This window comes from Malus domestica, chromosome 17, assembly GCF_042453785.1.
Source record: "Malus domestica chromosome 17, GDT2T_hap1".
Classification (NCBI taxonomy): domain Eukaryota; kingdom Viridiplantae; phylum Streptophyta; class Magnoliopsida; order Rosales; family Rosaceae; genus Malus; species Malus domestica.
In genome coordinates, this window is record NC_091677.1 from 22,226,067 (window position 1) to 22,240,558 (window position 14,492).

At 36.2% G+C, this 14,492-nt stretch overlaps 3 protein-coding genes and 2 long non-coding RNA genes across 5 annotated transcripts; 1 reads left to right on the plus strand and 4 right to left on the minus strand.

The window, feature by feature from the left end:
• Positions 1 to 1,525: 1,525 nt before the first annotated feature.
• Positions 1,526 to 2,287, minus strand: LOC139193415 (uncharacterized). The gene has a single exon (XM_070816423.1). It carries the CDS (start codon positions 2,285 to 2,287, stop codon positions 1,526 to 1,528), a length of 762 nt encoding a protein of 253 aa, XP_070672524.1.
• A 108-nt stretch (positions 2,288 to 2,395) lies between these two features.
• On the minus strand, positions 2,396 to 3,031 carry LOC114823117 (uncharacterized). The gene has a single exon (XM_029098467.2). The coding sequence runs from the start codon at positions 3,029 to 3,031 to the stop codon at positions 2,396 to 2,398; it is 636 nt and encodes a 211-aa protein (XP_028954300.2).
• Positions 3,032 to 4,074: 1,043 nt separating this feature from the next.
• LOC103410377 (uncharacterized) lies at positions 4,075 to 5,241 on the minus strand. Its single transcript, XM_017325520.2, has 3 exons — positions 4,876 to 5,241; positions 4,601 to 4,784; positions 4,075 to 4,505 (listed from the first exon to the last, which is right to left on the minus strand). Exons 1-3 carry the CDS (start codon positions 5,239 to 5,241, stop codon positions 4,075 to 4,077), a joined length of 981 nt encoding a protein of 326 aa, XP_017181009.2.
• A 41-nt stretch (positions 5,242 to 5,282) lies between these two features.
• Positions 5,283 to 7,201, minus strand: LOC139193677 (uncharacterized). The gene is made up of 3 exons (XR_011578043.1): positions 6,934 to 7,201; positions 5,778 to 6,802; positions 5,283 to 5,599 (listed from the first exon to the last, which is right to left on the minus strand). It is a non-coding gene; the product is annotated as an uncharacterized lncRNA (long non-coding RNA).
• A 1,729-nt stretch (positions 7,202 to 8,930) lies between these two features.
• On the plus strand, positions 8,931 to 9,602 carry LOC139193889 (uncharacterized). Its single transcript, XR_011578421.1, has 2 exons — positions 8,931 to 9,233; positions 9,390 to 9,602. It is a non-coding gene; the product is annotated as an uncharacterized lncRNA (long non-coding RNA).
• Positions 9,603 to 14,492: the final 4,890 nt, after the last annotated feature.

Consider the following 14,492-nt stretch of genomic DNA (forward strand, 5'->3'; position numbering starts at 1 on the left):
AGTAAAACTATATAAAAAAAAGAATTTCTCTTTAATGATGTCGGTTATAACCAACAGCAATAGGAAAACTACAAAAAAAAAAAAAGCAGCCAGCCTTTTGGCCCTTTGGCCCTTTGAAATTCCGTGGGGCCCTCCCAGATTCTCGAGCCCTCTGACCTAACCATCAGTTGGAGACGGTTTTAGGGTTATTTTCAGCAATCTGGCCCTCTGGACCCTTCGCTTAGAGATGACCTTATAGTTTGAAGGGGTACCTACCTCCCTTCTTTTTTAGTCGATCCTACCCCCACCCCATTTTTTTTTGTCAATCCTACCCCTACCTCTTGGTGCTGCCTGCATCGTACCAAAACCGAAGGACATAGGTGCAGTTTGGGATTGAGGTGATTAAAAAAAAAACTGTGAGCTTTTTTATGTTTAGTAAACATTCAGTTTCAGTTTTTTTTTCACTGTTTTTTGTGAAAAAAAACCAAAAAAACAAGAAGTTGCAAAACCCAGCTTTGAAAAATCGGTTTTTTCACATTTGTTTTACATAAAAATTTACCAAACACTATAATACTGTTTTTTTTTTCAAAAGCATTTTACAAAAAAGTTTACCAAACACTCTATAGTTTTATTTCACAACTGCTTATTTCTACAGCACATCAGAAACAATTTTTTTTCAAACCACAGCAATACCAAACCAGCCCATAAGCTGATCTTGTCCAATCTTAGTCTGGGACAAGGATTGTCTGCCCTCTTTTTTCCGGTGCCCTCCCATGCCCTCATGATTATGTAGTCACGGTTAAATCACGTCAATATTTTATATTACTATTTATTTTTGTCTTATTATCTTTATAAAAAAAACTAGCCTCTCCGCACGCACGTTGCATCACGGGCGCTATGCGCCCCTAAAGGTATATTGTGTTTTTTTTTCTATTGTAATTATCAAGATATATTTTAGATGTATTGGGCAAATATGAACTTTATCTTTATCATGCACGTCTTAAAAAATTGTCATATTTTTTGTTTTCACTTTGCCTAAAGTAATGATTTAAATGTTATTTATGCAATTATCAAACAACATCATCTGGAGGCAATTTGCTACCTAAAGTTCATAAACAATAGTAAGTAGATGTGAATAAAAAAAAAGTAGATGAAAAAATTAAATACTTGTAGAAAAATACAAAACAACTTAAATGTCAAAATATAAAACCTACATCACAATATGTACATTTTCACAATACGCATAAAGTCTATATGTCATTGTTTCTTTTGAAAAGAAAATTGACATCAATGCTGCAATTTCCACCCATTCGTTCCTGATTGACACTTCAGATTTTCATTGCCAATCTACAAACAATAGTGAGAAAATTAAAAATCAAATAAAAAGAGGTAAATGATAAGTGAGAAATGCATATTGAAATATTATCGTTAATAAAGTTGTTACCTATTAGGAATCACCATAATTAGCGGGAATGAAGCAAGACTTCTTTGTATACTACATTCCGTGTAAATACATCTTGTTGGCCGACTATGGAGCCATTTTTTACTAACACAGTTGTGGTTGACTTTGAGACCCCCTGGATAAAGCCACATATAATTGTCCATGACTGAAGACGTGATCTGGAAGGTAAACGCCTACATGTGGTACTGTCTGACCTTGAGATTTGTTTATAGTGATAGAGAAACTTAGTTTCACTGGAAACTGCTTTCTTGTAAGTTCAAATGGAAGCCCGGCAGTATCAGTACTTTTGAGAGGGATTCTTGGTAAGAAAACTCTGGATCTGGCAAATTGTCCAGTTAGAATTTCAGCTTCAATAAGATTTCGGTAAGAACCACGACACAATAATCTTGTACCATTACACAATCCCAATTTCGGATCAACATTCCTTAAAAGCATGATTGGATCACCTCTTTTCAGAGTTAACTTGTGCGGAGGCAAACCACCAAGTGAGATTGAATTCAAGAACTCTGGCTGATACAAATTCCTTTCATCATCCTCAACTGAATTAAATGAATACATTGTCTCTTCTAAACCTGGAAACATATTGATTATCTTTTCATTTAACATATCAACGTCTTCATTTGTAGGAGTTATCACTGCCCTTTCCACCATGTAGGTTGCATCATTCATATAATCCTCTAAGTCAGGGAAGATTTTGGCAATTAATTGATTGATGGAATGCTCACTCTCCCATGGTATGACCATGCATTCAGGTAGTTTTACCATATCATCCATAATAACATTTTCATTCCCATCACCAACACGAAGTAAAAATTCTGAAAATTCACGATCATTTATGGATCTCATGTTTTGTTTGAGTTTTAAAATGTTTACCTCTGACCAAAATGATGCCTTAACAACACTTGCTTGGATTAGTTCGGACTTGGTTCCTTTCCGGATAACAGGAAGAACTTGTCAAAAATCTCCCCCAAATATCATTATTTTTCCCCCAAATGGTAAGTCAATATCCGTTAGGTCTTGGAATGTTCGATCGAGTGCTTCAAATGCATGATGATGCGTCATTGTTGCTTCATCCCAGATAATTGCCTTTGCCTTTTGTATTAGCTTTGCTAAATCAGATTGCTTACCAATCGAACACATCGATGATGCATTGAGACTAAGTGGTATCTTGAATTTAGAATGTGCTGTCCTCCTACCAGGCAATATCGTAGCTGCTATTCCAGATGATGCTTTTGCTAAAACTATGTGCCCCAACCTTCTCAAGCTTGCTAACAATGTGTGATATAAGTAAGTTTTTCCAGTTCCACCGGGACCATCCACAAAAAAAGTTACATTCTCTGATCGTTGAACTGCACCCATTATTATGTTAAACGCATTTCTTTGGTCATTATTTAAGAGTTCAATTGCATCAAGATCTTGTTGTGGAATACCTATGGATATCTCATCTTCAATACATCTTGTCATTCCTGAACTTGATTCATTTCCTCTTGTCATTTGGGGGAAATCAAACTCGTTTATACTCTTATTAAATTGAACCAAAAGTATGTTCAACTCACGCAAGAGTCTGTTGGTAGCAAGTGTGGGAGTCATGTTAGTCATGGAAACATAATCTTCTATCATGAATGGATATAACTCATCCTATAACCCTCGAACACCAATTGGTGCACAATATACCAATATGGTGACGAATAATCTTCGTAAAGCCGATGACATTTGAATTGTGGAGGCCTCTAGCAAACATTGTCGAATACTGTCATCTCTTTCTAATAAACCTCGTTGTTCTGCTGCCTATTTAAATGTTGGATGCAAAACCCCATTAATCGTTCTCAAGTTTGTGAAGGATGTTGGTCCTCTAACATGATTAAGAAGAATTCGAAGGTAAAATTTTTCACCTTCAGCAGGTGAAACTGCATATATTCGCCCAATAACCTTGTTACGATTCATTCTTTTAGACCACTTTCTTTGAGCTTGAATCCATATGTAATGTGATGGGATTTCCATGTATAAGTACCGTCACGCTTCTGCATCCACATGATTAAGTGTAAAAAATTCAGTTAATATTGTCTTTCTTGTACTCTTATCATGTAGAATATTTATTATGCTCTCGTCGGCACGAAACTGAACTTGGTGCATATTAGGAAGATGTATTTGCAATCGCTCAACAGATGGGTAAATTCGATTAATAATGAACTTGAATATCTTCCATAATGCATCTGGTGCGCAAACCCATCTTGCATCCTGAAACTGCTTTATTTCATCATATTCAAGGTCTGATTGCACTTCGACTGTCACTCTATCTGGGCCTTTGTAAACATACTTATATAAGTACTTGACACTTTTTATGCTTGCACAAATTTCAACATTGATGTGACAATCATACCTTAACAGCAACCATGGATTATATGGAATGACCCAACTATTATCAACCATTATGTTTCCTGTCGATCAAGAGAAACGGGCAATCGATTTCCTTGCCTTTGATAAATTGGATACGAATCATTCCCTTGAACAGTGACTGGTGCAAATGGTTTGGGATACTTTCTCTTACAGCTCCCATTTTTCATACATGGAGATTGAGGATTATGAATCCCACATGGGCCATGAATCATATGCTTTAACACCACATTGTAAAGTTAAGGCTCTACGTCTTCGTTTGGTATTTCAGCTCTAACAATTCGGTCATACTCATCTGGGTTATTGATCTTATCATTTTCATCTAACACCACCAGCATATGCACATGTGGAAGACCACGTTTCTGAAACTCTATAACGTATGCGTACGCAACAACACTGCCCAGTACCCCATTTTCAATGATGTCTTCTTTTAGTTGCTCAAGTTTTGCACGAAATACTCTAGTGAGTAAGTCAGGACGATCTTGTGGAGTTTGTCCAGCGAGTAATTCACTTTTGATTTCTTCCCAACTTGGGTTACATGTCATGGTAATAGAAAGATATGGTTTTCCGAATCTTTGAACCAGAGTCATTGCATCTTGATATCGTTGGTACATGTCACGTGGGCTTCCAACAAATGATGATGGTAAAATTATTCTACACCCAATGCTACCTGTTAATTTTTTATTTTCAATTAACTATGCATATTGTACAGATTTTGAACAAACTTATATTTTTAAATAACGATAACTGAACTGATATATATACCTGCATTGTGTTGACCTGCATTTAAAGAGTCTTGAAGTCCTTTATAGAGATCTGCTCTAACTGTGGCTTGATTAGAACGCAGCCATCGAAGTTTTTGTGATTCAATTTTAATGTAGTTATCTACAACATATTGTTGCAAGAGACGCCCACCTCGAAGCAAAAGTGATGATCCATTATGGCGTATCTGCAGAAGCAAATTTCATATATTGCTTTTAATATGGGAATCATCATTCATTTATATATATTGGGAAGTAAATTATGTTATTGGTACAAACCTGTAACATATAAGCATAATAGTCGCAACATGTTATTGCTCTTCCACCATCATCACGACTATTAACATCCCAACCACATGTACCGTAAGGTAGCAATAGTGGATACTGTAACGGATCATAAAATCCGACATAGTCTCGGACGTGAGAAAGTCTTCCACTAATTGTCTCGACCACGATATCCCTTCCATTTGCAATGGTGGCATCATCTCCATCTATTATAATTGCTGCAACTTGTGATGCTGATGGTAGACTATACTGACGCCGATCTATTGGTTGCTCTTTTAGGATCAACTTGCAATTCGGCAAATCTTGGTGTTGTCCGAGGCTTCGCAATGTATGAACAAAAGGATTATGGTTGTTCAACATTTGTTGTATCTTTTCAACCACACGTCTATCTAAAACTTCACTTTCACACATCAAATAATTTGCATATTTAATTTAAAAATTAGTCTATCTAACATTATTCTTCCGCACAAATATGAAGAAAACTCTTAAACATTTGCTATTAAAAACTAACATATCAATCTGTGGTAATTAAATCTCTAATTACAATTGGTATATAGAGTACAATGCCCAGGTTCATGTTATACTTGACCCTCTCTTATCTTAATCCCATTCGTCACCATGTCAGAGTCTAGTAATCTGCACACCATGGTCACCTCGGACCTTATTCGACGACGACGTCGAAGTGGAAGTGGAAGTGGTCGTATCCTATCACCAAGGGCTGGTAGTAAAAAAAAATTTGGTTAGAAAGAAATCATACTTTAAACCAACTCCACCCTACTGTTTGTTTAAAAAAAAAAACATGAAAAATGTGAACTAAAAATAGAAAAACGAACTGGTTATCAGACAAATCCTTAAACTGCCCAAGAAAAGAATGTAAAAAAATAAAATCAAATTACCAGAAAACAGAAATGAGATGTTCTACAAAATCATAATTTCATAGTTCTTTCTTCAACTCAAGCAATTGGAATTGCACAGCCTAGCCCATACTGCAATTCCATGAATCAGGAGCTCCAGGACCAGAAAATCCTCCCTCTCTAATGTTGAACATTCTAGTCCTAACCCGAATTGGCACACTCATAATTATGTACTCACTCACTCCTCTAATTGTGTCAACCCTCCTATTCGCACAACCATATGAACATATGATCCACCACCTGCTCGAACGACGTCAATGCACTCACACTCTTCCCCATTTTATTTGCTCCGAATCACGTCAATCCAACCAGTTGCCCCATGTATTTCATCACATCCCTGACGCAGATCATGTGCCGGCATTCTATGTTCATCCCATGTTGTTTTATCGTATGCAGACTCGCGTCCCTTCAATCCCAAGCATCCTCTGCACTTCCAGAATGTCATTTCTTACCAATTGGAAAACTATTAGCAACCAAACTCAGAAATTAGGAGCCTTCAAGAATATAACGAACAAACTAAAAACTTAACTTTGAGAATATTAGTTTAAGTGGTACCTGAATCCGAAGCACAAAGCCAAGAAAATAAAGAGAGCTATACCAAAATTAGAAGCACATAGCCAAATTGGTAAATATTAGTTTATAGATTTACAAAATATAAAGAAACCCAATTCTAGAACCAGAAGCACATAGCCAAGAAACTAAAAAGAAAAAACCACAAAGTAATCCAAAAAACCCAAAAGTCACACAAATCAGTCAAATTCTTTTTGGCAGAAAAGAAGAACATACAATGGGAAACTTGTTGCTGGTATAGCAAATAAGCATACAGGTCTTCCCCACAGCCCCATCTCCCAGAGTCACAACTTGATGAACCTTGAAGAGCTTCAAGCCATTGGAAACTAAGAAAATACTCAGAGAGGCAAAATCTACATAGAAAACGAAAAGAAAAGGTGGGTTGTGGTTGGGTTGTTGGGATATGCACAAACAGAATGATCCGGTAAAACTACAGGCTGCAGGATAAGATTCAAAACATATTAAACCAAAAACCAGTGTATAATTCATACCAGTGTGAGATGACTCTTGGCAAATAAATAGAATCCAACGAAACTGAAATTCACTTAGGAGAAAGAGTAAGTTGTACCAATGTGAGATGATTCTAACCGACGGGAAATATCTGATGAATTTCAAAAGAAACTTCGAAAAACCACTCGGAGGAGATGAGTCTGCGCAGAAGACGAAAGTGAGTTTGTTTACTCTTTGTATATGTTGTGGGGGTTAAGTGATGATTTAAGATCTTTAGAACGTGCGGTAAATGGCGGTTACTTCTCCAGTATTGGCAACTGCTGCAACTACTGTTCTGAGTGGAAGTATGGAAAGTTTCGGTTCCATCTGGAGTGGTTTTCTTTTCTTTTTTTTTATTTACTATTTTTGTGTTTTTTTTATGGTGAAAAGATTAGAGTGCGATACAATAGTTATAAGAAGATCAATCTTTATATATATAGATGAAACTGCTCTGACTTGTTGCGCTATACATACGTCTTTTTTCTGCTTCTTCAGTACTGTAACCTTTACCAATGGCCTCCGCTGGGATATCTGCAGTTTGAGATAAATTGATGGAATGGCCTCCGCCTATCCTCTTCGTCCTCGGCAAGGATATCTAACAGTTTGCGAAAAACTGATTTGCAAACGTGGTGGAATTTGCTCTTCCACGTTTGATTTCCAAATGGTACAATATTACTATTTTGTCCCTATTTTGTTGGGTAGTTGTTAATTATTTTCTGTATCACATTACACAATGGTATGGTAATTAACAACTACCCAACAAAATAGGAACAAAATAGTAATATTGTACCATTTGGAAATCAAACGTGGAAGAGCAAATTCCACCACGTTTGCAAATCAGTTTTTCTCAAACTGTTAGATATCCTTGCCGAGGACGAAGAGGATAGGCGGAGGCCATTCCATCAATTTATCTCAAACTGCAGATATCCCAGTGGAGGCCATTGGTAAAGGTTACAGTACTGAAGAAGCAGAAAAAAGACGTATGTATAGCGCAACAAGTCAGAGCAGTTTCATCTATATATATAAACATTGGAGGTTACGGGCACTAAGTACCAATTGTCTACGCTACAGTTTCAATCTTTGAGTGTGCAATTAGGGATGATGGATGATGAATTCCAGATGGTTGCGACTTATTATTTAAAGCTACTTCTTGCTTCCGCTTTAGTTTTTTACTTGCACATGTTTCTATTTGCATTTTGATATGTACGTTCTCTACCATTGTTGGTTGTAGTTTGACTGTTTACTTTTACTCTTCAGTGTTGTATGTATGTATTTCATCAACAGTGATTAATGCATTTGTTATTGTTTTCCACAAAGAGTTTGCACTCTCTCATCCAAACGTTAGTGACATTGGTGATTAATTTTAGCAACAAAAATACATTGAATCCATCGCCATGGATCTGGGGATTGGTGGTGATCAGAGATTGAAAACCCTAGAAACTGGATGTTGACGTGTAGGATTGAGTTGAGGAAAAGTAACGCGAAACCTAAACGGGCAAACGAAATCATTTGGTACTTCAAATGTAGGTTGGTTTTCTTCTCTCTCATTTTTTTCTTTTTTTGTTCTTCTTCCTTTTCCAACAAATTTTCTTATAACTCTAGGCCACGATTGCTTATAAAGTATTAGAAAAAAGGATAAATGAATGAAAAAAAAGATATATCACAGTAGCATATTTTTGCCCATGAGTAGCCTCTCCATAAAATGGGGGTAAGGCTAGCCGACATTCACCTCTCCCAGACCCTGCGTAAAGCGGGAGCCTTGTGCACTGGGTACGACCTTTTTATCCTTTTTTCTTTGTTTATTAATTTTATTGACACAAGTTTTTTCATTAGGGATAGAAATTTGGCCAAAATATGCTACTGTGATATATCTTACAAGGCTAAAGACGCTTATATGCATGTTTGAAGGAACAAATTGAGTTTGTCAAACAGTAGCGTGGTCATACAGGTTCGATTTTTCCCAATTGTAATCTTAATTATTCATGTTCTTCACTATCTTGGTTAATTTGCTGCCTTTTTATCTTATCGCTTTATTGTGTTCACTTCCAATATCATACTTGGAATCTCAACGCATTCCAAATTGAGGAAGAGTAAACATATAGAATATTTGCGTTTAGCTTCTTCTCTGTTCTTTAAGTTTGATATATATTTAAAAAAGTGGGTTGAAAAACATAAGTAAAATCATGTGTCATAGTTCCCTTCTAAGAGTGTCAATATTAGCATGGATGTTGGCAATGGCCACAGCTCAAGTCGTGGCTTGAACGAAGAGGTGAAGAAAATGAGGGAGGAGTGGATGAATAAAGAAGAACACAGAAAGGCTGTGGAGTTGGTTTAGTAAGATTATGCTACCAAGCTTGATGATTTGGAGGCTCAAATTAGGTCAGTTTTAATATCAAATTAGCCTTAAAAAAAAAAAAAAAAACTACAGAATATGTGTTGCTAGGTTCATTTTATAGTTTCCATTTTTTTTTCCTTGCAAGATTGATTTGAACAAGATGTTTAGCTTCATTCTGTTTATGTGTTTTTCTTTGCCAGGTACGGAGGTTTAAACAATATTAGTTCAAGACTAATAAAATTGACCTCTTCATTATCCCATGGAAATAAAATTTGGGAGGATCAAGAAATGAATAGAGATTGAATTGTTAGGTAATTTTGTCTTATTTATTTGTTAATTTTATACTCATAACAACATTTGAACGAGTTTAAGTTTTTTTCCTTAATCAAGGTATAAATTGCTTTTTTTTTTTTTTTTTTTTGTAGCTCACTATGATCTCCATGCTTATTGTTCTATGTGGGCTGTTACAAAACATTTCAGAGCAAGAGCCAATTTATTCGACCTTGGATTGGTTAAAAGAAGAAGAGCATGTGTTTTTTTGCAATAATCAATTTTCATTGAACTTGGAGAAATACTATTTAACCAACTAGGATTTTAGTTTGTTTGTAACTTAAGTTAATGCTAAGGAAAATTAATGAAAATGGCTTGAAAACTAACATGACAATCTGTGGTAATTAAATCTCTAATTACAACTGCTTATTTTTACAGCACAGCAGAAACAACTTTTTTTCAAACCACAGCAATATCAAACCAGCTCATAAGCTGATCTTGTCCAATCTTAGTCTGGGACAAGGGTTGTCTACCCTCTTTTTTCCGGTGCCCTCCCATGCCCTCATGTTTATGTAGTCACGGTTAAATCACATTAATATTTTATATTAATATTTATTTTTATCTAATTATCTTTATAAAAAATAATATAAAATATTGACGTGTAGCCAATGTAATGTGATTTTTCCAAAAAATAAAAAAAAATCGAAACGTGTAGCCAATGTGACCAGTTCGCAACGGCCCCATTGGTGCACAACATCACCAGAATGCCTAATACCAGAATTGGAAAAGAAAAAATAAATGAAATACAAAACTGGTGGTGGGCCCCAGTAAAAATTGTGGTAATTAAATCTCTCTTCACAACTGCTTATTTTTACAGCACAGCAGAAACAACTTTTTTTCAAACCACAGCAATACCAAACCAGCCCATAAGCTGATCTCGTCCAATCTTAGTCTGGGACAAGGATTGTCTGCCCTTTTTTTTCCGGTGTCGTCCCATGCCCTCATGTTTATGTAGTCACGGTTAAATCACGTCAATATTTTATATTACTATTTATTTTTGTCTTATTATCTTTATAAAAAATAATATAAAATATTCACATGTAGCCAATGTAATGTGATTTTTCCAAAAAAAAATAAAAAATCGAAACTTGTAGCCAATGTGACCAGTTCGCAACGGCCCCATTGGTGCACAACATCACCAGAAAGCCTAATACCAGAATTGGAAAAGAAAAAATATATGAAATACAAAACTGGTGGTGGGCCCCAGTAAAAATTGTTTTAAAAAAGGAAGGCATGCGGGCCAAGAAACTTGTAAGGCACACCGAAGAAAACCTGCTTGACGAAATGCCGCAGAAAAGCAAAAGGAAAGGAAATGGAATGGGAAAGCAAAGACGGGAGAGACACAATAAAGACGGACAAGGAATGAAACGGATTCACAGTCTTCCTTTCTTCTTTGTTCTTGTCTTCCTACTACTTGTTCCCGTGGCCATAGGGTTCCCTTTCCAAAATACAAATCATATCAACGACATATCGTCGGTTGTATCTGAAGAAAGAAAAATAAATAAATAAATAAATAAATAAAGATATTATCGCCGTTGCCGGGGATCAAACTCGGATCACCTGGGTAACAGGCAGGAATACTTTCCACTATACTACAACAACATTCTTGGAAAATTGGCATGTCTATTTAAGTACGTCTAAAATATTGCCACTTTAAGTCCATAACTTCATTTGTACTCTTTATATTTAACTACATGCAAAAGCTGATGGAAGCTGAAAAAAATGGAGATAATCGACACAACGTCAAATGATATCATCGTTTACGATAGGTGCATTTTAACACTTTAATTATTTAGTTAATTTAATGGTGCTTGATTTCAAATACACTTCTTGAGAATTCTCGTGTTTTCACAAAACCCTTTAGATTTAGAAAATTGGACAAAATTCCCTTCATTACATAAGACTTGTTGTCACAACCCGTCCCTAAATATTTGTATCGATGGCGTGGAATGTCGATTCTACCCTTGAGAGTTGAATTGTGATTGGTGTAATAAGCTAAGGAATTAAACATTTGAATTCATTTATTTTTCTTCCTAACCTTTTGGACCCAATTAGAACTAAAGGTTCTAATTATTTTTGTTGGTTGTAAGACAATAAGGACCACACACATACTCTCTCTCCCGTTGACCCTCTTTCTCTCTCTTCCCTCTCGGTTTTTCTTCTTCTTCAGTACAAGTGTACGGTCAATTGGTGAATCAACCAGTTCGTGCACAGATCAAGGTGGTGAAGGTGATGATCGTGTTCCTTGCAAGCTCCTGAGTACACTCGTAACCTTTTCTGTTCGTGAAACCTTCGAAAACCCGAGAACCCGATTTGAGCATTGTTCATGCACACGTAAATGTGAAGGATTCAGAGCATTTTAAGCTTATAGGGAGCTTTAGATCATCTCCACGAAGCTTGGAGAAGAAAAATGAGGTGAATTGGACGTCGGGAAGTCGAGATCGACGAGTTCAAAGTTTGGTCGGATTATCGAAACTTCTTTGACGAGTTCTCGAGGATTTCAGGTCCCAATCTTAGTAAGGTTTTGTTCTTTATGTTATAAGCTTCATTTTGGAACAAGTTTCATGAAATTTGGATGAAAAATGATTGAGTTATATTGGTTTGAAATTTTCTCCAGTTTCCGACGACGACGACGACGGTCATCGGCGCTTGATTCGAGAAGACAAGAGAATATTCCATCAAGGTTGACGGAATATTCTGACGTCGTCAGGTAGAGTTAATGGTTTCTATTACTTTTTAACGGAATATTCCTAACGGCATCACAGATTCTGCCAGGATTCCCTACGCGTGGCCGCGCGTCTGGCCGTGCCTTGGCCGGCGTGTGAAGTTGCGTAGGTGGTCGGAAAAATTTTCTAAAATTATGGTGATGTTCGTGAGGTTGTGTAAATCACGTTGGTATATTCAAATACCAAAATTGAGTTTTATATGAGAAGTTATTCTCTAGTTTTGGTTGTGTGCTTTAATTGACGTTTATTCAGTTATTTCGCATATAAGTGAGACCTATCCTAATGATGAGCGCAACCAATCGAGGGTTAGGGGCTACGACCCTTCGACTTATCAGTGAGTGGGCTTTTGGTTTTCAGTATATATATATGCTTAATATATTTTCCTAGAAAAATTAATTTAAGTGATTATTGTGTTTTAAAATGCCATGCCAAATATTCATATTTATATTATGCATATAGTAATTGCTTATATATAAGGTTTTAAAAAATGTTAGGCGCTAGTTGGGCGATGGGCTGGCGCCTAGCGCCTAGGCGGCCTAAGCGGATTTAGGTAAATTTCTTGTATATTTTGGAAATAAGTGCATACTGACATTTACAAAAAAACTATTCTTGTATATCTTGGAATAAATATATTATATATCATATAAATTAGTTAAATTTATTTTATAGTAGATGATTAAATATTGAGAAATACGTTATTTAAAAAAAATATACATATATAAACATAAGAGTATAATATAAGATTATCTTATTCTAATCATAAAAAGAAAAATAATAAAATAATATAATGCAAGAGTGTAATAGGGTGTTGTTTTAAAAAAAACAAATAATAAAATATTATCAAAATAATTTATATAATTTATTTATTAGGGGATAGTGGGTAATTACTGTTTACCCCTTTATTTTGTGATGGGCAAAGGTTGGTGCATTTCACCACGCCAAACTATGCATCTTTTTAGAGACTTTTTCACTTTCCCAAGTTCCCTACTGCCCGTTCACATCTTTTCATCTTTTCAGACTTTTTTTTTCTACATCTTCCTCTTCATTTTTCAAACTTTTCTCTTTTCTTTCTCCACTCCATCTTCTTCTTCATCTTTTCACTTTTCTTCTTATTCTGACTTTTCAAACTTTTCAAACTTTTCTTCTTCTTCTTCATCTTTTCAAATTTTCTCTTTTACCTCGTCTTTTCAATTTATATCCCTCCATTTTCTTTTTTCCTGAAAACCCACAAATCAAACATCGAAAATATATCCCTCTATCCCTCCAAATTAAAACAACTCCCTCAATCCCTTCATCTCTCCACCGCACATCTCCTATCCACCACCGCACTTCTCCATTTTCATACACAAAAGTCTTGGGTTTGCAATACTGGTCAAATCTGAGATGCTACACGATGAGAGGCATATAGATGTTCTGGGTTTGCAGTTTGCACAAACATAGAGCAGAGAGACGAGGAACCACCTACCATGCCACCTAGCACCGCCTAGCGCCGCCTAGTCGACCGCCTAAACCTTATCCGTTTTATTGAACGTTTTGCCCAAAATCACCACTGAAGCCTAGCCCACCGGGCAGGCCGATTTTTAGAACACTGCTTATATATGTGAATCGACGTGGTGGACGCTCAGGTAAGTACCAGGTGAGTTATAGATGGTTGATGTGAAATTATGATATGTGAGATGTGTTGAGAACTCATAAACCTACACCCCGGTGTTAGTGCTCCCGCCATAGTTAGAGCACAGTCTTTCACCTGATGTTCACCTCCCGCACCATATGCTCACCTTGGATCCAAGTTAGGTGCACATGCTTGTCGTACAGACCACTATAGGTGGTTCTGACTCGTAGGTGACCCGCGATCATTCGCACAGTCTTCACGTGATTGTAGCACTAGAGCATATTCATTTTACACCCAGCCCTGTCGTACAGACCACTATATGTGGTTCTGAATCGTGTGCATGCATACTTATTGAGCTATAGATTCTATCATTTAGACCACTCAAGGTGGTTCCAATTGTTATGTGATATATGTGTTTTCTGATGATATTCACCTGAGTTACTTGTGTTGTTATAATGGGATATTGACATGGCATACTTCTGGCATATTTATGATTATCACTTTTGCTGAGCATGGTTTTGAGATATATGAGTATTTACTTTAGTTTTTACGGTGATAGGTTAGAACTTTTGAGAAGTGAAATGATTTTGATAAACTTTATTTTTGTCCACTCACGCTTTTTGTTTTTCGCCCCT

What these genes read in the sequence shown, in the direction of transcription:
- LOC139193415 (XM_070816423.1), bottom strand. Translation starts at nt 2,287, where the DNA reads ATGAGATCCATAAATGATCGTGAATTTTCAGAATTTTTACTTCGTGTT.
- LOC114823117 (XM_029098467.2), bottom strand. Translation starts at nt 3,031, where the DNA reads ATGACTCCCACACTTGCTACCAACAGACTCTTGCGTGAGTTGAACATA.
- LOC103410377 (XM_017325520.2), bottom strand. Translation starts at nt 5,241, where the DNA reads ATGTTGAACAACCATAATCCTTTTGTTCATACATTGCGAAGCCTCGGA. An exon ending in ATTATGCTTATATGTTACAG is followed by an intron (nt 4,785 to 4,875) that starts GTTTGTACCAAT and finishes TTGCTTCTGCAG; the next exon opens with ATACGCCATAATGGATCATC. An exon ending in TGCAGGTCAACACAATGCAG is followed by an intron (nt 4,506 to 4,600) that starts GTATATATATCA and finishes AAAAATTAACAG; the next exon opens with GTAGCATTGGGTGTAGAATA.